This window comes from Pempheris klunzingeri, chromosome 6 (genome assembly GCF_042242105.1).
Source record: "Pempheris klunzingeri isolate RE-2024b chromosome 6, fPemKlu1.hap1, whole genome shotgun sequence".
NCBI lineage: Eukaryota > Metazoa > Chordata > Actinopteri > Acropomatiformes > Pempheridae > Pempheris > Pempheris klunzingeri.
In genome coordinates, this window is record NC_092017.1 from 14,400,292 (window position 1) to 14,424,116 (window position 23,825).

A 23,825-nucleotide genomic window follows, 5' to 3' on the forward strand; every position below is an offset into this window, starting at 1 on the left:
GGTCAAATACATTAATTTGACATTCAAAACACCAACGAGTATTAACAGGAACAGGCTTTGTGATGGCTCCTCTGTTTCCTCGGTCTGATCCAGGCTTCTCTTGGTAATCTACTCAGCCCAGCAGAGCTCCAGCTTCGCCTGCTATCAACCTACTTACTGACCCCAGATGTGTGATCAGTCTGTTCTCCCCCTGCCTGTCCTCCATGTCAGAGGGATTACCACAGAGCTCCCCCACTGTCAGGGCTCACACTCTGCTGTAGCCTCAGTGACTGCTGGGCTCACACGTTTCTACAGTTAAGGCCACATCAGCTGCATCTCAAAGCCCCCACGACAACTGACACAGATTCACTGAAAGTCCCACAGTTTCTCCTGAGACTGTCTTATAACTTATAGTTTGATTTGACCTGTTGAGCACGTCAGACCGGTGGTTATTTTGATCCGACGGAGGGTTTGCTTAAAAAAACGCATCCTTACTTCTTTTTTCTGTTTTGTCAATTGAAGAAAAGAAATCACATTTCATCTATGTGGTCACCTTTTCGCAAAAAATTGCCAAATCAATAAACAGAATTGACACTGTTAAGAAAACCAGGTAACACTTTAGCTACACTACAGCCCGCAAATTGCAGCATAATTATCTAGTAAATACATGGTATCAATGAAATACTTACTGTGCAACTATACTGGGATTAATATGTAAGTACGAGGTAAAAGGATAAGGGGAAAGATTATATTACTTAAATTAGACAATATTTTAGTTACTGTGTATCTATTTAATAATTATGGAGTACAGTAACATTACTAGATAACAAGCTAGAAAAAATTGAAAATGGGGTAAAAGTATTGATATTTAAGTGGAAATAGTTGTGGCATCATTTATTTTAAAATTATAACATACTTTTGAAAAAATGTAAAAAATGAAGTGTAGTGTACATTTTTGTTGTTGGTGGGGAGCAAAACATTAGTTTTTCATGACCAAGATGCTGTAAAAGATCGTACAGGCTAAGCTTGTTGGACTCCTGTTTGTATCCTGTAATTATTTAATATGTACCAGGTAATTAGAGACATAGTTACAGTATAATACATTTCTATGTCCCAGTAGATTCCCAGTAAGTGTTTCCATTGGTGCCTCATATGTATTATAAATATTTACAGTGTAATTTGCGGGTGATAAAAAAAGTGTTTAGTTAAAATCATACCCAAAAACACATTACCACTACAGTTTTGTTGAGTCTGTGTTGCCTCAGACGTTTGCATCTTAATTGCTGTAAATTTTGTACAGTTTGAAAACGTGTTGATCGTCTTGTTTCATGAGCGCTATTTATTATTGCCATGTGTCTTTGAAAAAGATGTAAAAGAGAGCACTGAATTTATTCATTTATGCCTTCTGTGTAATGGTATGAACCGTGTACAGTCAAATCTATATGAGGAAAATAAAGCTGAATTGTCTTTGGGTTACCCACGAGTGCTTTTCTCTTTAATAGACTGGGCCTGCAGTGATGAATGTGAGAGTTAAGATTTTCAGCTGAACTTTGTTTTCAATATATCAAAAGAAAAATATCTGCTGTAGGTGTTTTTATTATTTTGCCTTATCGAAACGCTCTTAGAGCGAGTTAACCCGCAAATTCATTTACCCATTGAGAGCATTTACCACACACTTAGGCCTCTATTCAATTGTGGAGATCCATTTAGTACCACCAACAGACAGTGGTCAGTCGGTTAACAGTGATTGATGCTGCTTTCCCCTCTCGCTCTCGGGGTGGGGGTGACAAGAAAGATACATGAAGAGAGAGAAGAAAGGGAGAAAATAAAACAAGTGCAGAAACAGATGCCTTGCTGGATTCACTGATCCTCTCAGTGCCAAAGAGACACAGCAGCAGATTGCAGCGCTGCACTGGCAAATCTATCCTTAATCCCTCTGCTGTTAACTAATTGTAGAGTGCTTTGTGAAATATGGTGAAATATGCTTTGTGGCCAGACAAAGAGGGAATATGGCCCATATGCAGCCAGTTAGCTTGCATGTCAATATGTCAGGCTGGTAAGTAAACTATAAGCAGGGCTGTAGCCAGGATTTCTCAGTCACATTTCACTAACATAACCATACACTCCAGGGGAAATTTTTTCAACCAGCAACCAAACATGTTTTCTGTAATTTTTATCTCTTTGATTGATGGTGTAAAGGCTGATCCCCGCTCCTACGTTTTTGTTTTTCTGGTTCAAGGAGTGCTTTAAATTCTGATATTTGTTTTTGATTTAAAAACAAGTACATTTAGATAATATGGAGCCTAAACAAGACTAAGCCAGCTGTGAGGCTGTACCCACAGAGCTTAATGTGCTAAATGAGCTAAATGCTAACATGCTAACAATCATAATGCTAGCATACAGATGTTGGCAGACATCGTTTAACATTGTAGTTTAGCGTGTTAGCATGCTAACATTTGTCGGGCTGAATGTGTTTTCCAGATTTTCAATCATTAACCAAAATATTTGACACATTGAAATTTTGACCAGATGATGGCACTAGGTGGAAATTTGAGGGATCATCAAAGTTGAGTACCAATCCTCCTGAGGAGGACATGAGTATCTGCACCACATTTCATGGCGGTCCATCCAGGACCAAAGTGGTGGACCAACTGACACATGTAGCAGGACTAAAAGTATCTGTATCAGCCTTGAAAAGTGGTGGCAGAGGAGTGTAGGATGGACCATATATGTCAGTGGTCGGATCCAGCTGGAGGCAGCATGTCAATAATCTCCACCCCTCATTTCCTGCCATCTTTGTACTGTTGGCATTCTAATAAATGGCATAAAATACACAAAGAATAAAAAAAGGTGTGTTTGTAGAATGAGAACTCCTGCTCACATCATTAAAACTCCTAAATATGGAGGACATGACCTCAGTGTGTGTGTGTGTGTGTGTGTGTGTGTGTGTGTGTGTGTGTGTTTGTGTGTGTGGCAGCTCAGCCTTTGCCATTGTTCTGCACTGTAGTGGCTGCAATGCTAAAACCTCTCAGGTTACAGCGGATTTATTCCCTGTAACTATGGCGTTGGCTAACTATGCATAGAATTATAATGAAATTACACCACAGTGTACATCTGTATGAAACTCATTTGTATGCAGCAACGTGCAGCACTTGTCTGAGAGCGGGCCAACCTAACCCAAACTAAAGTGTTATCGATTCCTTTGTGTTTTAGCTATTCCTGTTACATTATAAAAACAAAAAGCAAAGACTTGAGTTTGCACGTTTGCATAAAACGCCACAAATTGAGCTGATTTTTATTTAAGCATTGATTGGCCGGGCTATGGGCAATAATGGATAGGCTCTAATAGTACTGCCTTACAAAGATAAAAAGCCACACAGACAGTTAGGATAATTTACACGCCACTTACAGCACTAGTATACAAATAAATCTGCGCAAACTCCACCACTGTTGCCTATGCGAAGATGACAAACACAAGCACAAATGCCATTATCATTGATCGCAAGGCTTTTATTACAAACTTCCTGAAGGAAACAGTTTTTTTTTTGTCTGAAGCAAAAGGAAATAAATTAACATGCAAAATAGATAGAATTTGTTTCAGCCCGAAAGTCAATCTTGCAGCATCAAGACAGGGCATTTTTCTCACCAAACGACTCTATCCTTCCTGCAGTGAACAATGATCCCAGGATGACGGAGTGAGTCTTATAGTGGGGCTGGAGTCAGACAGAGGCCTCTCAATGACACCCTCAAGGTTGTGAGCTCAATGCTGTTTTAATGTAAAACCGGGCGTTTTCCACTCAATTATCCTGCTGCGCATATCGGATAGATGACAGGTAACCAGTGATGCAGTGATAATATGTTTGCTTGTACTGGAAGCCTTGTTCTCCAGGCCTTCAAAACCACACGCTTTACCGTTTGTCGGCTTAAGGGTGGCTGAGACGCTTGTTCATCAGCATAAACTACATGTAATGCTTACGAGCTGAGCTTTGGAGTCACACACACACACACACACACACACACACACACACACACACACACACACACACACACACACACACACTCTTGGGCACTAGTGAATGAGCCTCTGATATTAGTGGGAAGTGTTTCAGCAGCAGAGGGATTTCTGCTTACTGTTGGGTTCCCAGAGATGCTGCTCAGGGTGGATGCTGCTGCAGCGTGAAGAGAAGATGGAGGAAGGGGTGGGGAGGTATGGTGGGGTGGGGTAAAGGGCTGCATTAAGAGCTGGCAAAAGCACTGACATGGTATTGCTCTTACAGGAGAGAGAAAACAGTGGAGAGGTAAAAGAAAATAGAGTCAGTGTGCAGAATGATGGTGAGCGAACGATGAAGAGGGGAAACATGAGTGAGGTAAGGAGGAGAGGAGGAAGGAGTCCTCTGGAGGAATCATTTAAGAGGGGCACGCACACGCACACACACACACGTCCACAAAGACATCACAGGTTCCTGACAGCAAACACACACATCAAAAACAGCATAAAGTAATTCTCACTCTGGTGTCTGAATGAATATGCTTACATTCACATTAGCATTCCAGTTTGGGGTTTTATTCCAGTTTTGATCATGTTCAGCTTGTTGATCATTGTTGCATCATTTACCATCATATTTAATCTTTAATTGACTATCTATTATGTAACTTGAGGAAAGATGCGCCTTCTCACATGGTGGAGAACGATCAGAAACCTGGATAAGATCTTTACATGTGCAAAGGGTAACTGGGGCACTCCAAAACCTGGTATTAAGATATGTAACTAAAAACTACATTTGTTTAGTGTACTAAATTGCTTGTAGGTTAATTACAAAACAACAAGACACTGTGAATGATACATCTAATAAAACTATGTTACAGGCTCATGCTGATTTATTTGCCAGATCAGTGGTATGGGAGACAACAAGCAGATTTTTAAAAATATATTTTGTGTGTTTTCATGCCAGATGTTTCATCAAAGTTATATCTACAATGGAAGTAAAATAAGTAAAAACATCAGTCTGGGTCTGCCGTCAGTAGACAGGCTATTAGTAGGTCTTCTCTAGCCCTATTAATGATATATTGACATGTAACAGCAGGAAAAGTAAGGGTGTAAATGATAAAATGAATGATGGCCCAATTCCATTTAGCTGCTTCAGTTTCATGGTCCTTGTATTGTGCATGCTGGCTCACCGTCACTTACTGGGACACTTGAGCCATTTGCAGTGTTATTGGTAATACCTGTAATGTCTGCTGTGAAGAAGGTGTGTGCCCGGCTCCCCAAGTTTATTTGTTCCTGGAAGAAGACACAGAACCCTGAAAATTGGTCACTAAATGTAAGCCACTTTGGATGAAAAGTCACATTGCACATAAATTGTTTAGGGGCTATCACATTGTATTTAGTTTTGTAAAATGAGGAGTATTGTTGCTGTGTTTTGCACCTATGAAATACTGTAAAGAACTGTTGGGTGTGCATTGCAGTAAATGTATAGCGCTGCACAAAACGGGAGCACTCAAGCAAAGTACTGGTACCTGAAAACTCTACTTAAGTTTACTTCTTGAGTAAAAGTAGTTTATTACTTTTCACCTCCAAAAAAGTGCATAAATATTCAAAACCGCTGAACAATATTGGGCCTGGGGGTGTGTGTGCGTCTGCGGTTTGGAGAGGGAGGGAGCTGCAGTGTCAAAAGTGAAAAGCTCAGAGGAAAATTGAAGCCCCATAATGGAAGCATAATGGGCTTAGTGTCAGAGTCTTGCAGACGAGCTGAGGGGGGGAAGCACGGCTGCCGTCACCCTCTCTTACCTCAAGCCAGTATAACGGGGTTTAGGAAGCAATGAGGAGACAACACAGGGCCCCAAACAAGCTTTAGAGATACACCAACAGCCTAATGGCTGGATGTGGATTGAATTCTTAACAATAAGACGGTCACTGGCGGTCTCTTTGTGGGATTGTAGCACATCATGTCTCAGACTCAGGTTGAATACTCAAAAGGTTTCCTCTCAGCTCATGTAGGCTTCCTCCTCAAAATTCATCAGGGGAGATGCAGAAAATGTCATTGAGGAAGGCTCTATGGCTGGAGTCTACAAAAGTGAATGATGATACTTTTGGGGGAAAAAAAATACTCCTGTCCCTTTTTTTCCCATGTGGTTTGTGAGGGAGGCAAGGACAGGACATGGATGCAGATATAGACATTATGTGGAGAGATTTTAATTCACCTCATGTATAGCACAGCTTGCTTGCATCTCAATTCAGTACAGGCACTGTACAACAGCTGTCAAGCCAAAAATTGAATTTGAAGTGGTGCCCCTGGTGATGACTATCAATGCCGGGTCGACCATCTTCTGCTGTCATGGATCTGTGAGTGACTGGCAGGCTGCAACCAAACACGTTGAGACGGTTATCTAACGCCTTGTGTCAAGGCAGATTTAAGTAAAACTTTGAGGGGATGAGGGCAGGCGTGGCGCAAGGGAGTGTGTTAGGATTAAGCTTTGTCCCTGCTGTTGTGTACAAAATGTGCATTTGCTTCTTCATGAAGCTGTACTTAAGATCCAGGATCCAGATTTGGTGTATTCTCATCTGATGGTGTGTGTGTGTGTGTGTGTGTGTGTGTGAGAGCTGAGGCAGAGAGAATGTGCTGATCAGAGCGGCTTGAGGGCGACTAAAGCAGATTTGGACTGAGACCATGTGTTGGTTATTTTTGGAGAACATCCAGATCTCTCCTATATGACATAATACTACAGAGCCCAGTGTTGTGTGTACAGTATGTTGTGTTTACAGTATGTATGTGGATGATGAAGATGGGCCAGTTGAGGGGAGTGAGTGTGGATTAAAACATAGTGTGCATTTGGTCAGGACTGCAAAATAAGTTTTTCCATTTATTAACACAAATCAGTACCGTTTGAAATAATAGCTTAATCATGAGACATACTTCTAATAAGACCAAGGCTATATAAAAGGGTCTTGGGACTTCTATTGGCGTCTTTTGTATTGTAGCATACCACTTGGTTGGACTCTGTGCATGTTGTGTGTTCCAGTCTTTCCTCCTTCTCAGCAGGAACCGGATCTGGTAATTTTTGTGTGATCCAACAAAATTTTTCTATTGCTTTTTTCGCATTAAATGTTTTTTGTTTTCATTTTGAATTTGTTTCTTGCCTGCTTTGTGGGAGGTGATCTATCTATCTTTTTGTATAACACTTAAACTCTCATGTACATGTTAATTTATTCACATAAAATCTTTACTATATCTGTGTTTCCAAACTGCATTTGCTTTTAGGCACATAATGAAAACTTGGTTCAGTTAATTTAATCTGTATAGATAACAGACGGTTTAGGCCAAATGTACTGATCACTAAGGTGGGATGTGAGCGCAGGATGGCAAAACGAAGACTTTCAGCGTAGCAGTGCAGAATGAATATTTGCAGTGTGTGTTTATACTAGAAATATTATGGTATGATAGAACACAGTACACTGTCATGTGACTGTAAGTTATCTAATGAACAGAGGGAACAGATTTGTTGAATACTTTAATGTGATAAATGACAAATGATTAAAGCATTCCTTCAATGTAACACAACTGATTGAACAGATGATCAGAGAGGGCTGACCCAGACTAAAAGGCCTGGTTGATTTTCAGACCTGGGCAGTAGGAGTGTGTGATATGTATAAAATATTCTGTTACCATATACATATATGTACTGTGATATGACTTTTCTGAAAATTTAAAACTGTTTCCAGATAAAATAAGTGGATGGGAATGTCTGTTTTTCGGGTTCTCCAGTGATTTACATACCTGACAAATCCAGATACGTCATCACATTGATGCACAAATCCTGTCATTCCAAAACTGCCAATAAGCAGTCCCACTCATTGATTTGCAAAATTACCTGCAATGATCAAATACAACGGGAGATGTTTAAGGTACAGCTACCTCAGCAAAATCTCAACCAGTTGACAGATCTCTATCATCTCGCAGTAATCGTCATATCACCCAACCCTACTGGGTATATAAAGTCAATATACAGTATTTAGATGAATGAAAATACATGCGGTGCGCTTCATTTCATGTGTCTTATCAAATGGAAGGGCTAATGTTTAGAACCTGCGGCTCCAAAGAGTTAAGCCAATGAAATCAAACTCAGCTCAAGTATTTGGAAAAGAAAATCAAATTAAACCTTAGCGATCCTGGTCTACTAACTTCTGGGGATGAACAGAGTGTGACAGGGACGCGTAGCGGGGACCGTAGGGTGGTGGTGGGTGGGCGAGCTAGCCTTTTGGAGCAGTGTACTGACGCAGGAGAGAGGAGATGGCGCTGGATTCAGTGACCTCCTCAGGGAGAGAGCCCTCCATGTCTTTGATGGACGGGTCGGCCCCAGCGTTCAGCAGGAGCTCCACGATGTCAGCAAACTCGCACGCCGATGCTACGAGAAGAAGAGAGAAAAATAACAGAGGAGTTAGCAGGAGAAGAATACAGCAAAGAAGAGAAATAAAAAGCACAGAGGTGCTAGCAACATGGCTGGATGAATTGGTACAGACATTCACTATCCCCAGAGGATGAACCCTAGTGACCACAAGAACGACTTTGGTGAAACCCTGACTTTTCCTGTAGCGCCACCATGAGGTTCACATTTTCACATTTTGCCTCATTCCTTTCTTCTGCGTACTGTAGTTAAATAAAGTATGTACAAGTGCTGCAGTTAATGAAAAGCCCATCTGCAGGCCCGGCACTGACACCGGCCTGGACCTGTGGTTCTCTCAAACACTTCATTTCTGCCCCATTGGCAATTTGTGCCCCACTAAAAGGGTCTTCTCTCTCTCTCTCTGTATAAGGAGGAGGAGCGGGGGAGGTTTGCACTTTCTTAACCCAGTTAGCAGGTCCCTGCTTTCCAGATGCACCTCTCGGCCCTCTGGCACCTCACCCTCTCTCCCCCCCGGTCTCCTCTCTCTTCCTCTCTTGTTCTGAGTGCTCTTCTCTGTCGGTGTCAATCGCTCACTCCTCTTAAAGAGCAGACTGTGTGCTGCGCCATGATCGCTGATGTCAGCAGCCACAGTGATTGACAGCCGGGCCTTTTAACCCCCAGCCCAGGGGTGGCTGGCGGCTGGCTGGCAGGAGTGTGTGTGCATGAGATATGATGATACATCGGAATGCTTGTGAGTGTGTAAGCGACTGTGTGTGCATGCTCAAGTTGTGTCTATGAATAGTATGAGGTGTGTAAACACTTCAAGAATCACTTGTCTTTTAGCCAAATCAGACTAACAAAGCTTGGCTTATTTTTCCAGCCACGCTTGTGTTACTCCTCTTGTTGCTCTAAACAGTATTTTATTTAACCAGCGGGTTGTGTGTGTGTGTGTGTGTGTGTGTGTGTGTGTGTGTGTGTGTGTGTATGTGCGCGTGGCGGGTGTCTCGCCTGGGCCTTGAGCTGTAAAAAGTGGCTGGCCCTCAGGGGAGCCGTAGAGGAGGAGAACAATTTATGGTGAGCAGTAAACCCTCAATTAATCACTTGCCAGCCACTGTGGCCCTGTGCAAAGAGAGGTGGGAATGAATTTTCATTCTCTGCTATTTGTCTCTTGGAGTTCATCGCTTATGTTTATTAGTCATCTTTTTATGCCCCATCCTCGGGGCTTCCTCTGCTGAGAATGTGTGTGTTTGTGTATGTGCAGATCACTGTTGGGTGATGCAACATGCCCACTCTAACACCACCAAGCAGGGGGACAGATGGTGCAGCCAAACACACTCACTCACACAGACACACACACACACAGCGGACAGGGGAACCGCCCCTCTGGGACATGTGTGTTGGGGCATGAGAGGGTCAGGGGAGTCTAAGGACCAGTGCTGATTTCCTCTGGGAGGCCTGGCGATTATTACACACACACACACACACACACACACACACACACACACCAAAACCAGAAAGGCATTCCCACATACATACCAAAGGACACACACTCTCTCACACACACACACACACACGCACACACACACACGATACAACAGCGACCAATGAGAGAATCTGGGCGAAAAACAACTGTAGAAAATAAAGATGAGGAATGGAGGAGAGACTGGGAGGAAGAGGAGGGAAAGATGATAAATTTGAGACAAATATGGGCAAAGAGTGAGTGTGTACAGAAAACAACCTGCTGTATATAAAGAGAGCGCGCACATGGACAACATAATGTCAGTGTACAATAAATGTGAAGAGTTTTGTTTCAAAATGAGAAAAACTGGACACACACACTTGCAAAAAGCTTTATAGAAGAAAAAGAAAATAAATTGTGCTTTTTTTTTTTCAAAGTGACTGCACAACATTTTGGCCTGCTGAGATTAATAAGAGGCCTTCTTACCATAATGTAGCGCCGTCTGCCCTTCATTATCCTGTAAGACAAAAACAAGTCGTTACATCAACAGACCTGAGTCAACAGGAAAACTTTTAGCTTCTGGAGTACCAATCACCTCCCACTGTGGACAAAGGGTGCCTCGTTTTCATCGTACCAAAGGGGGGTTATGAGAAGATGAGATATTGATTTGAGAAACATGTGACCTGCAAATCAAACCTTTCAACTTGCAGGTGACTTCCAGCTCCAATCAACCTGAACCAATGAGTGACTAAAACTCAATCTATTACAGTGGAGGTGCCTCCAGCATTACGACCCCCCCCGCCCCCTCCCCAAAATACCAGATTAGTATTAGCCCTAACTCTACATCTCAACCCCAAGTCAACTGCATCAACACACACTGTGGTCAGAGGGGTTTTGTTAACGAGTACAAACAGTGTTTAGCTTCATTCAAAATACCTGAGTTGACACTATTGGTGTTAATATTTGACCTTAGACATAATTGTCAGCATTTTGCAGCATTGCAATCATGTTTCCAGCTGTTTGTTTACACTTCTGTTGTTCTTTGGGCCAAGTGGGAGATATCGTAGTTGTCAGAAATCCTTGACATCACTGACTCAGAGTTACAGCTCGTAGGCCTTTTCCCACTCAGCTGCTATGCCATAATGGTCTTTTGACTCAGTTAGCCCAGAGCCCATTTGTTCCTACTGAATATGTATATCTTTTAAAACATCTCACAAATATCCAGGTTCATTTAAAAAAAGGCTTAGATGTTCCCTTAAACAGCTAGACACAGCTGGTTTTAGGAAACTTTACTCAAACCAGAGGTGCATTTGTAAGGGACTATTTTCTGTTGCGGATTAATAAACATTTGGTGCTCTAGTGATCAGAGTGGCAGCATGTGGAATGGACTCAAATAAACTACAGGGCCCTTGCTTATGTAAATGACCATGTCACCCAGTGCAACATTGTGTCTCGCTGATGTGTTTTTAATAGTTTCTGGACAACAATAGAGCTTTATGGCACAAAGGAATAAGACACACCAGGCCGTGGTTGGCAGACAATGCTTGTTAGTAGAGCAATTCATTGTTGGTTTTGGTCTTTTCTTTGAGTTGTTTAACAAGGAGGAACATATAGACCATGTACAGCCTTATCTTTTAAATGAATTAACCACAGAGGCTGCGTGACCCTGACACACAACAGCTCAGGGACAATGGAGAGAAGACTGAGTGACAGAGGGTGACCAGAAAATCAGTGGTGGCCTCACGTGTGTGCAGGCGGATGTGTGGGTGTCCGTCTTTTGAACAGTAAAAATGATACTTAGAGTCAAGGGGTCAACAGCAGAGATATAACTCTCGTTAGAACTGCGGATTGGGGACGGGGACGGGGACGGGGATGGGGAAGAGTGTGTGTGTGTGTGTGTGTGTGTGTGTGTGTGCAGGTATAATAAGACACAATATATGACAGGCATCACCAACAGGAGATTCAGTTCTTAATCACTGCTCCAGCCTGCCTTTGCACCTCATAATGATGATAAATGGTCAAACTGTTGCCTGCAGTCTCACATCAAGGGCAGTAGTTGAGCCAAACACAATGGCTTCAAACGCTCAGAGACAGATTAAAAGCCAGCAGGCGCTGTGACATTTCTTTCTATACTGAAAAATGTCACTGCAGTCGAAATACTTCCAAATTACTAAAACTGTTCTGGTGAAATTATTCATTAGTCTTTCCACCTTTGACCTTCTAACAGCAGATCCTCTCGTGCACCTTCCTGTTGTGGTTACCTCCATGTCTGTCCTCCACTCTCTTCCAATCCTTCCTCCTCTTCTTCTTCTGACCTCTCTTCCTCCACACCACACCTCCCTCATCTCTTTTCTTTCATTACCTCACCCACGTCACCTCTCTCTTTCCTCTCCTCTCTCCTTTCATTACCACCTCCACCTTTCTCTCTCTTTTCCATTCAGTCGCCTCTTCAATCTTCATCCTTTTCAATCGCTCCTTTCCTTTCCTTCTCCTTCCTCTTCTCTTTCCCGTCTTCCCTCTCTAGCTGGGCCCAGTGCAGAGTGATCCTATTGTTGTCTTTCTCTCTCTCTCTCTCTCTCTCTCCGGGGCAGCACTTCAGGGACCTGCTGATTGGATTAGAGCTTTCTATTCCCTCTGGGTGGATCACAGAGCACAGATGCAAATCACCACCAGCGTGGAAAGCGTGCCGTAGTTAACCCAACACAACAATGCTGTCTGTCTGCGAGTCAAATCACAACCTGTGATGTATTGCGGACATTGTGTCTGTCTCTCACAATAATGTTGATTCTCGAGAGAGTTGACAGAACTGCACGATACAGTTGGCGGAGGTAAAATTTTAACGTCTGACATTTTTTGCCAAAATAAAAGGGGGATGCTCTGCCATATTTATGAAAAAAAAAAACACACACTCAACTATTGTCTCTTTATCTTACAGTACCACACATTCGCACACACACACACTCTGCATGGGACAGTGGTAGATATTTACAGCCAGGGCCAAGTGAAAGACCCCGATGCACGTAAATACATACAGTTATAATTAAAGTGTAAGGGGTTTAAGCTCTAATCTGTAGCAAGCGCTAATCTGCAGTTTGTTGTTCAACAAGCGCACACACACACCCGCACACACACCCACACACACACAAAAGAATGAATGAGAGGTTACTGATTCACAAACAAAACATACTGTATATGCCATCTCTAACATTCGGTACATTACTATGTAAATGACTATCTAAAGCGCAGTGAAAATAAAATCCAAACATGTTGCCCGTGTATGTGTGCGAGGAAACATGTTGAGTGCGCGAGTGTATGTGTGCAGCGTACATGCTGCTTGCATGTTCATGTGAGGGGTCAGCGGCCTGTCCTCTCAGCCTTCCCTAATGCCCCTGCATCCAGGACGGAGGCTTGATGGAATCACAGGAAATTGGATTGTCTTCCATTTGCTTTGGAAGCAGCCTGGAGGAGACACTCCCTCCCCTCCCCATCCCACCACTCTCCCCCAATACCTGCAGTCAGCTACCGTGGCATTTTACCCCCCTCTCTCTGGTGCACCCCTGTTCCCATCCCATTACGGAGGCATGTCGCACAGAACCCCTGCTTTTACATGTCATCCAAAGTTTCCCCTTGCGGTGCAGAAATGCTGGGCTGGATGTCAGCAGAGTGCTCAATAAAGCAACTGCTTGCACAATACCAGCAGCACAGATCCAGCACTGTGTGGTGTATCACCCTAATGGGGTGGAGCAATATGCTTAGGAGCAGCATGGATAGGGATTGATCTATTAGAACAATTGCAGTTTTGCTGAATTTGAGTCACACCAATCTATCATTTCTACCACACGAGTGATGTGAAGCAAGATGGATGAAAGACAAGGAGAGCAAATCAAGGATGTAGAATGATATGAGCACACAGTTTCATTTCCTTTGTTTTATGCATTTACAGATCACATTTTTACAGTAACTTGTCCAAAACTGGCCCAACGAAAGAGGAAAAATTATTGTGTGTATATATTTGTGTCTTTTGCGGTACAATTATCCTAAAAGAGTTCAGGAGTGACGAGGCAACTCAGAGTCAGACTGAGGCCATCCAGGATCAAATGAAATATTGTCAGTAACTCTGTTTATCTGCAGAGAACACACAAAGGGACTGTCACAGATGTTGTGTTCACTTCTGGAAAGTGGTTTAACTTGCTTTCTCCACCAGTCTGCCTTCACAGACATCACATGACGGGACAAGAATGCTCCGAAAATTCAACCCAAGCCGTTTACGCCAGCATTATGTGGAGGGATCAAGGGCATATCAGCGGCGGAAACTTAACTCAGTCAGGGATACAAATAGGACACAGAGGTCCCTTGAGTCTATCTCTGCTTGAAACTAGGTTTCAGTCAGTTTGTGTTTCATTCTGTTCATCTGTGCCCGAGCCAGAGAGGAGATTGTGGGTAGAGGTTAAAAGCTCTGTCAAATCCACCACCAGCTGTGGAGACTGCTGCAGCATATGAGACTGAAGAAAGCACAGTGTGTGTGTGTGTGTGTGTGTGTGTGTGTGTGTGTGTGTGTGTGTGTGTGTGTGTGTGTGTGTGTGTGTGTGTGTGTTGGCCCTACAGACTGCAAAAGCTTTCATGTTTTCATACCATGCCAATCTAACTGCCAGTGATCTTTGGTATATGGTGGGTGATGTGAAGGGTACTGACTTTTTTTCTTTCCTTAATACCATTTTCTTTATTGCTGCTAAATCAAGCCCTTTCTCTTTCTTACACAGAGGGGGAAAAGTTTTGTGTGTTGCTGAGCTTCATTCTCAATAGTAACCATTATTTAAGTGGTATTCATTATACAATGGACAATACATTATTGGCACACTATGGCTTTATCGCTGTCTTTCACTAACAAGTGTTTTGTCTGGAAATAAAAATACTGCTTAAAGGTGCTGGAATTTAACATCAATAAATCATGACGACTGTCAGATTGAGATATTAGTGTAATTACCATTAACAAACAAGACCTTAGCCAAGATGATTGGCAGTCATCTCGGCTACTTGACAAAACAAGAAAAATCCCTTCCAACATGTTTCTCAAATGAATACAAAAGCTAATGCAGAGGTGTCTTGAGCTGCAGTTCCTCTGATGGCCACTAGCTGACCTTGTGAAGACTGCGTGTTCTGCAAACCCATTCCAAAAGGCCAAAAATGTGCTTTTGGTTGACTCTCACCGACTTCTCCTATTTAACCTTCAGCTCTTTTTTTTCTGTCTCATCTTTCTTTCTGTGTCTCAGCAAACTTTCTCTGTGCTTTTCTTCCTCTCGCCTCCCCCTTTTCTCCCCCTTCCGTCCCTGACAGCAACATTAAACAAGTGGGAAAAAATGGACAAGCAATTATGATTTATGATCAATGGATGCAGCAGCTGCTGACTTTTATAATGACAGTGATTGGGGGTGGGTGAATGGGGGATGAGTGTGTGCATTTGTGTGTGTATTTGTGTGTGTGTGGATCAGTCTCCAGGGTGTGTGTGGGGAAGATGAGGGGTGAATCGATAGGCGACTGGGATCATTGGTATGCAGATTCTAGCAGATAGCATTATGATGAGCAGGTGCCATTAATCAGAAAGCAGAGCACAGATCTGGGTAAGATGGAGGAGACCCAGCCCCATCTGTAACCAGAGCAACTACCGTGGCACCAACATCATGGATCAGACAGAACCAACCTATAGCTCCATACTGGTGATCATGCATACTTTTCTCTGCTAACCCTTCTCCAAAACACACAGTACCATGAAATGTTTGTTTTCTTCCACGCAGTCGTGGGTATTCAAAACGATGAGAAAATTAGCTTGTAGCGACTTGAAACGTGCTTGAAGCTGCTTTTTTGATCTATAATAGACAACAATTAGTCTAGTAGCTCTTTATTTTAATGGTTAAGTTATATTCATTGTCACATTTAAGGAAAGCAACATCTGAGAATTTAAAGCCTATATGAGCTATATAGCAGAGGCCAAATGCCACAAAAATCCAATAAATTCATAACGTCCATGTTAATGTAAATCTTTTCTTTTCCCAACCACAAAGCAGTCTACCTCTCAAGTCTTGTATTTCTAAGCAAAGGTGACTTTTCATAAAAATATATGTTTTGTATGTGAGTATGTGCTGTGTCTAAAGGCCTGTGCATGCACATGAGTTTACCCTGTGTTTGCTGTGTATAGTTTTGTGTGGTTCTCAGATGTGTGTGTTTGTGTGTGTTTGTGTGTTGGGAAGGCCCCCGTGTTAAAAGGATCTGCAGACCGGGGCCAGCCCTAATTGAATCTGGGTCTCCTCTCTGAGCAGGGAGAGGTAACCTTGCCACTCGGTGTGTGAGCACTGCCACCCACGGTCAAATTAGCCTGACGCCAAATTCACTGCCCTTCACACCTCCTGGGAGCGTCCTTCAGGTGCCTGGGTGATCCCCCTTCCCCCTCAGCCCATCACTGCCATCAGCAACCTCACAGTTTGGGGGAAAACCTGAATGATTCAAAGGTCCAGAGCTGACAGGGGTCCTGAAGGATGCCAGGGATTATAGGTATTTATTGTGTCGGAGTTGTCAAGAGGCCCAAAAGTGTGATACACCTTACGTCAGCAGAGGTCATCCATCCCAAAACAACTCCTGTGGGTCTGGAACAAAGGGTAATAAAAGAATCTAAAGCCGCTCAATCTGGACTGAACATAGCCTTACCCACAGTAGTCTGATTTTCTTGCCTTTCTTTGTCAAACCACACAAAAGAATCCTCTTTTTTCTCCAAGTCTCCATTCTTTCCAAACCCTCTTCTCTTCATGCACATCTCCCTCCCCTCCGCACTTCCCTCCCCTTCCCATGTCGCCAAGCTTGCTTGTTCCCGTGGGACACCTTAGCCTCCATTAAAGCCATCAGAGAGGAGGATAAGGTTGAGACTGAGAATTAACATCGCCAGAGGCCCCCCGTCTGTCCTCCTGCGGCTCATCGATGATGTTTAAAAAGAAATATATGAAATAAATAAATACATAAAAGAGTGTAATATGAAAATCAATGGCCAGGCAGTGGGGGCTGCGGCTGAGGCATTTGGAGAGAGGGACTCATAAAGCTGAGTACTGCGGGAGACTGATGGAAGGCAAAACACTTACTTTGTTTATTCTCTCTCCTCACCCCCGTCCCCTCCCCTCGCTGTCTGTATCCAGCTCTCACTCTCTCACTCTGCCCCCCTCCCTCCCCCTCCCTCTGTCTGAAACGGTCGAGGACAGCTTTAATGCTCCTGACAATTTATGTGGATGGTTAAGAACGATGGAAATCAAATAGTTGAGTGTAGGCAAGGCCCAGTGAGTGGCCAATAAGAAAGAAACAACAGCTGATGATGGCAAAGAGGACTGTTACCTGCTGGAATGGCTCTTTAGGCTGCACTATTACTGTCAAGTCACTGCCTCTTTTCTGAGTGCTCATATTATAGATTCATAACTGTATCTATGTCCGATAGGGCCTTTTAACACAGCGCGGCAACAGCTCTCATTTCATCGAGTTGAGCTAATGTGCGGCAGGTACTAAATATGAATCCTATAAGAGCACCTTCGAGTGATGCTTATAAAATGTCAAGTGCTGTGTGGCGGATATGGTGCCTTTTATGTGGGTTCTGATTCCTATTTGCTTAGAAATGGTAAACTTTTAAAAGACCCGTCTGACAGATTCTCTTTTATCCATTTAACACAAAATGCCAACAGGAACACTGCCCTCCTTTACGTTAACAGATGCGTACACACACAGGCAGACACAAACACACACACTTTTGTAAATGCAGGAGCAATAAATTACGCTTGTGCTGTCATTGGACTTATTTAAGAAAGACTTTCCTGGCTTCTTTATAATATCTTTATAATATCTGTACTAATGTGTGCATAAAGCTGAGGGAGTGTCTCACATTCTTGTATTAATCTGTGGAGCGTGTGAAGATGCTCAGTGTGGCTCTGACTGCGTCCATGTCTGGCTGAGTGGGTACAATTTTCATGCTGCAAGCTATGGACACATAAATAAACATGCATGCACACAAGAATCCTGGTTTAAATGTACCTTTTTGATTCTTTTGGGCTCGTCTCTGAGGTTGGACAATAAGGATAAACTTCTGTCATAGTATTCTGTGTTTAATCTGATATTCTGGTATCAATATATATTATGATATAATTTCTGGAGAAAGCTTCTGACAAATCAATTGAGGAAATAATGAGATGTCATGTGTATTTTTGGTGTATTCAGCTAATTTAATACCTGACAAATAAAGGTAAACAGTATGGCATGATACAATCTCATACAAATGGATACTGGACCACAGTAAATATTGTCCTGTCATCCAAACCATAAAGACATAGAGCACGTAAACAAAACATGAGATGGACGCTAGCATCTTCTATCTTTGTTTACCTGCTCTATTTCTCCCTCCATCCAATTTTATTCTCAATTTTTATTCTTTGAATCCTCAATAAATTCCATCCTCTTACTTTCCCACCTTGCTGCCTTCTCTTTCTTAAAGACCCTATGTATTCTCAGGGATAGGCTGCACAATTACAAACACACACACGCAAACACACATGCACGCACACAATTATGACAAATCTTGCTGGATATTTGTTATGACTGGCCTGACTGAGCCATTAGTTATAGGAGGCAGTGCTGGGAAAGGGGAGGGATACAAACGTGTAATAATGCCTCCACCATAGAATTTCAATCAACCACCATAGTGTGTGTGTGTGTGTGTGTGTGTGTGTGTGTGTGTGTGTGTGTGCCACTTTGATCACACAAGTAGTTGACACAGTAGAGGACACAGATGAGAGGGTTCCGTGTTCTTTGTTTGCTACAACAGCAGCCCGAGCTTGAATTCACGAAGCTCTAAAATGGCAAAGCTGCATAATATCTACGAAGAAAGTTTCAACATTTAATTTTTGCTGAATATTGCAACTTCAGTATGAAATGTTTACTATGCCTTTTCATGAAAAATGTGCATGAACAGATGCTAATGCGTATGATTTGTTCCGTTTGATTAAAATGAAATATTTTCCCTGACATGCGACTTGATTTGTGATCCAGAGATTTGGCACAAAACAAGAATGCCGTATTTAGGAAGCTGTCTGACTTTTTCCTTTGACAAAAAAGGGAAGTGTTGTGCTATTTGGTTATTTCAGTGGTCAAATATTACACGGCAGTCTGACGTTATATATATATATATTTTTTTTTTTCTATTCATGAACATATAGATCATCTGCATTATTTCATAACAACACTGAATTATTAAACTAATTAGCAACACTTTTTTCAAGAGCTGTACTAACTTGTACATCTTACCGAACTGTCAGTGATTTTATAAACATTAAAGTTGATAGCTGAGCTGATGCAAACATTTTAATGGTTGATTTATCAACCTTAAGACATTTAAGCAGAAATTTCAAATATTCTCAGCAGCTTTTCTGTTTTTGGCAACATTACAATCTTGAATCTTGATCTTGTAAATTAAATTTCTTTGGGCATTTTAGAAGGTTAGTTTGAGAAATCAAGCAGTTTAATGGGCACTGGGAGACTGTGATTGGCATTTTTCACGATATTATAATATATTCTATAGGCTAAAAGATGAATTGATGAATCTGAAACACAATCAATAGATTGATTGATAATGGAAATGATTAGCTGTAGCCTTACCTGGTAGAGTAACCTCAGCTTTCAGAGCAGATTTAGCTCAAGGTGATATCAGTTTATTGCTCATATCAAATAAACTCTCTGATGAACATTGAAATTACCTAAATCACCATAAACATATCTCTAGGTACTGGATTGTCTTGTTAGTTATCAGCCAACACTGACAGTGATAGTGACATATCAGAGGCTAATAGCTGATATCAGAGGATATATCAACTTGGTGGATTTATCGGTCTAGCTCTAGAAGGTAAAAACGGACATCAACGAAGCTGATGTGAAAATACGAGTGTTAACTTATGTGAAATTGGATGAAATCTCCCTTTATATCAGAGATTGCTTTAGTAACATCTGTCAGCATTTATTAGTGAAGTTGAGTTGAATTCACTGTTTTACTCTATTAAGTGGATAAATAAACAGTCCTAGCCCAGCCACACCCCTCACATCAATATCAAATCAATGGATCCATACAGTAAGAGAGCCTATGTCGTTACAAATCAGCCACACAGACACCGATCTCACTCCATTTTACACACAAACAAAAACAAACTGTTGTTACCGGTTGAGTAAAGAATACATATAATTATACAGTTGAATAAGAAAACTGTACAGAAATGCAAGAACCAGTAAATTTAATTTAGTTTTCCATTCTGCCAGTCTCAAAGGCTCAACTCGTCACAGCCACACTCTGCCCAGATAACCCAGCAGGTTCTACATGCAGACTTCGTGTATGGGACTTGTTGTGTGCTCTCTAGCCACCAATTGTAGGCCGCCCAGTCAGATATTTATTACTATTGATCTAGCTGGTCCTGGCTGGAGACTTTTGTTCTGCCGGCTCGAGGCTCTGACCTCAATTAAGTTATGAATTTCTATCTGATAGACTGGGAGCGCTTGGGGCCTGCCGTGGCCGTGCTACCACGCTGGATTAATTAGAATTAGCGGTGCTGTGAGTCGCCCTCCCCGCCTCATGGATCATGTTGTTTTAATACAAAGTAGAGGCGGCGGCGGGAAAGGATGGAGTGAGGGGAGAGCAGGGGGGGAGCAAGACAGACGGAGAGGCAAAAAAAAAAAAAGCAGGCTTGAGTCGAGTAAAAGCATGTGAGAAGCGGTCATGTGCTTAAAGCCTGTGTGGCCTTTTCCTGCGATCACCCACTGTTACTTTAAACGTTGACAATGCTTCCTTCCTGACATTGTGTTTGTGTTGTGTTAACCTGCATCTCACCTGTCCTTCCTCTTCCTCAGCCTAATCCTACCTCAGTAATCACTCTAAGTCAGACATTGTACTGGTCTACTCCGGGCCGTTCCTGACCTCCATTGTAGTCACCTCCGAACCAAAGCCCTGCCTTTTCGACTCCAGTTCCCATGAATGGGCATGTCCTCTCTGTAAATGTATATTTCCATGGCAACCCTACAGCTTGTTAGGAGGGTTAGAGGAGGATTGGGATTTCCACCTGGAAACCAAAAGTTGTGAGTGTGGGATGAGGTTTAGCCGTGGGTATGGGATTATAGTGTCTGGACAGAATGACCACAGGGGGAGAGGACACACACAAACACACGTCTGGACCAATGAAAGGACAAACTCAAACCTCAACTCTTAGTCACGCAGAAATGAAGCATTATCACTTAAAACCACTCTCTTAGATTCACCAATGATGACTGAGCCATTTTCATTGATTAAACTTTTCTCAAACAGATAGTTCAACATTTTTGGGAGCTAAAGTTATTTGCTCTCTTGCAGAGAATCAGATGAGAAGTTAGATAGCACCCTCACGTCTGTGAGGTACATATGTAGATACAGCCAGCAGCTGGTCAGCTTAGCTTAGTTTAGCTTAGCTTAGCATACAGGCGGGAAGTGGGGAAACTGTTCAAATAAAAGAAAATCTGCTAACTGCCACCTCCAAGCTTCACCAATTTAAGCATATTAAAAATATTATATCTTATGTTTCTATTCTGTACAAAAAGCAAACTGTACAAATGATCATTCACTACTATTTCTTGGCCAGAAGCTGAAACTTTGCTTTGACATTTTGTTTTTTGGGATTTACAGACATTATAGTTTTTATTGCAGGACCAAACACTCATACCTATTTCACCTATATCCTGTTTAGTTTTTGTATTTGCTGTTTTTGTATTCAACTTGTAGTAATAATGCAGTATCCTTTTGTCATTTCTCTTGCCTATTCTGCAGCATCTCCTACAGACACAATCTTGCTGTGAAACATTTTTTAACTGAAATCAGGTCACTCACTTGTAATTATTGCTGGTTATCATTGGAAATGTTTTGATGCCCGTTCTAATACGACTAGTTTCAGTATCCATATCAACACTATATCCTCACTTTGAGGAATATGAACATGTTATTTTATCTATTTAACTAAACACTAACTTATGTCTTGAATATATCTGTGTTTAATGTCGTCTTAACACAAAGGAGCTGCAGAAGAGAATACAGTCCAGAATTAACAAAGCTTATTAGACTCAAAGTTTGTTCTTGACATTGGAAATGTCCTCAGAAAAGTGCCCAGAAAAAAATATTGAACTCCATGACAGCTGGACAAACTTCATCTGCTGAACTGATCGAAAGTTACAGAACAGCTACTAAATGGACCTTGTGGTGATCATATCTAATCAGAGAACACATACACTAAATTAAGAATCTGATCCAGCATTCAATGCCAGCATCCGGTTCTCATTTGCTTTACCTTCAAAACAATTATATTCTCCTAAATAAATACAAAGAAACATAATTAGTGGTGAATTTGTGCTGTAGGATGTGTTTTCCCTGCTGTCGTGATATGATGGAATGTCTTTAAGATAATGCCTCGTTAATGCTCTTAAATACATTCTAGCACACAGAATATAAATCCAGTGTTTAAACCTTAATTTCCATTATTTGATTAAGTGAGGTTTTACTTTTGTCTTTCCCACAGCTTGTGCTGCCTGCCCCACTTTTCTCTGTGTGTATTAGCTGATGGAGCAGAGACACGGTGAAGATGAGGAGGTGGAGGGGGGGGGGGTTAATGTACACTACTAGCACCAGGGCCTGATCTACAATTGGCAGGTGGCAGAGCTGTGATCTGCGTATTCAAACACACACACAGCTACCTATTGTAGTCCCTCCCTGCCTTGATCCTGGATTAACTATCAAACGAGCCCTTAATGCAGGTTACCAGGGTTTGCGAACAATTCACTAAAACAATCAGTTGATTAATTTCAAACGATTTTCCTCCTCTGCCAAGCAAATAATAATACTTTTTGTTTGAACTCTGAAGTCCCCCTCCCCTTTTTAATCAACAAATTAAGCATAAATCATGTTTGATCTTTATTTACTGGTTGCTCGGCAGTTGGTAGAGGTCAAGAGAGATTACTGGTCGCTCTAATAGCCTGCAAACAACCCAAACATTCCTCTATTCCTCTTATGAACATACACAACCTCCCATACTCTTTGTTTCATGTGACTGGAGCTTTGGGCAAAAACGGCAGACAAATAAAGCTGTCTGTCAAGTTTTTTTCTATCTTTCTCTAATGATACAAAAACGCTACTCTCATTTCCTTCTTTTTGTCCTTAATTACCTTCCTCGTTGAACCCCAAGAAAAAAACAAAACAAAAGGACGTTCGAGCAGCTTCTAATGAGAAGCATATCGTTCTGTAAGCTTTACATAGTGAGATAATTTGGCATTGAGACAGAGTGGTATGATTTAGCTGACTATATTTTTCTCTCAGCCACCTCTTTGCCACCTCATAAATCTGCTCTACCAGTAACTCTGCTGCAGAGGTCCAGTGTCTTTAATATTCAGTCTTGTCCACGGCCGGCTTCCTCTGACACCTGAGAGACAGCTAGGTGAAAAGGTCCTGATGGCCTGAATGCATGAATGCTCCCTCTGAAATATTATTTTAGGGTTTAGTTCCTTCACTTACACATATTTGCTCAAAATGACACTATCTTTAAAGGCGAACAGGATTTTAAGTAATTAAAATACATCTGAAAATCCAACATCCTCCATCTTTTTGCTCCACCAATGATTCAGGATAAAACATTGGATTCTTTCCATTTTGATGCAAGAGGCAGTTAAATCAGACGGAGGGAAATAAATTAAAAGTCCTCAGTAGACTTTTTAGCCATCCATTATCACTACCTGGCCAAAGATTTATGTTTTTCCTACTTTGACTGCTGAAAAAACTTGGCACACAGGGATATTAGTCTTTACTTTAATGATAAATACATGACTGTAAATAAGACACAGCTTACAAAAGGACAAAAGCCTCTATCTATACATCAACCGTCTTCTGCTGCCATTATCTTGATATGGCTCTAAATCATTAGTGAAGTGTTTC

The 23,825-nt window shown here is 41.9% G+C and overlaps 1 protein-coding gene across 1 annotated transcript in view; it reads right to left on the reverse strand.

The window, feature by feature from the left end:
* Positions 1-7,492: 7,492 nt before the first annotated feature.
* Positions 7,493-23,825, reverse strand: part of acbd6 (acyl-CoA binding domain containing 6) — a 30,268-nt gene continuing 13,935 nt past the window's right edge. Inside the window, exons 7-8 of the mRNA XM_070832404.1 lie at positions 10,307-10,337; positions 7,493-8,382 (exon numbers count right to left, since the gene is read on the reverse strand). Of these exons, the coding sequence (XP_070688505.1) occupies positions 8,228-8,382; positions 10,307-10,337 (186 nt within the window). The 3' untranslated portion in view covers positions 7,493-8,227. The remainder of the gene's footprint in view (positions 8,383-10,306; positions 10,338-23,825) is intronic.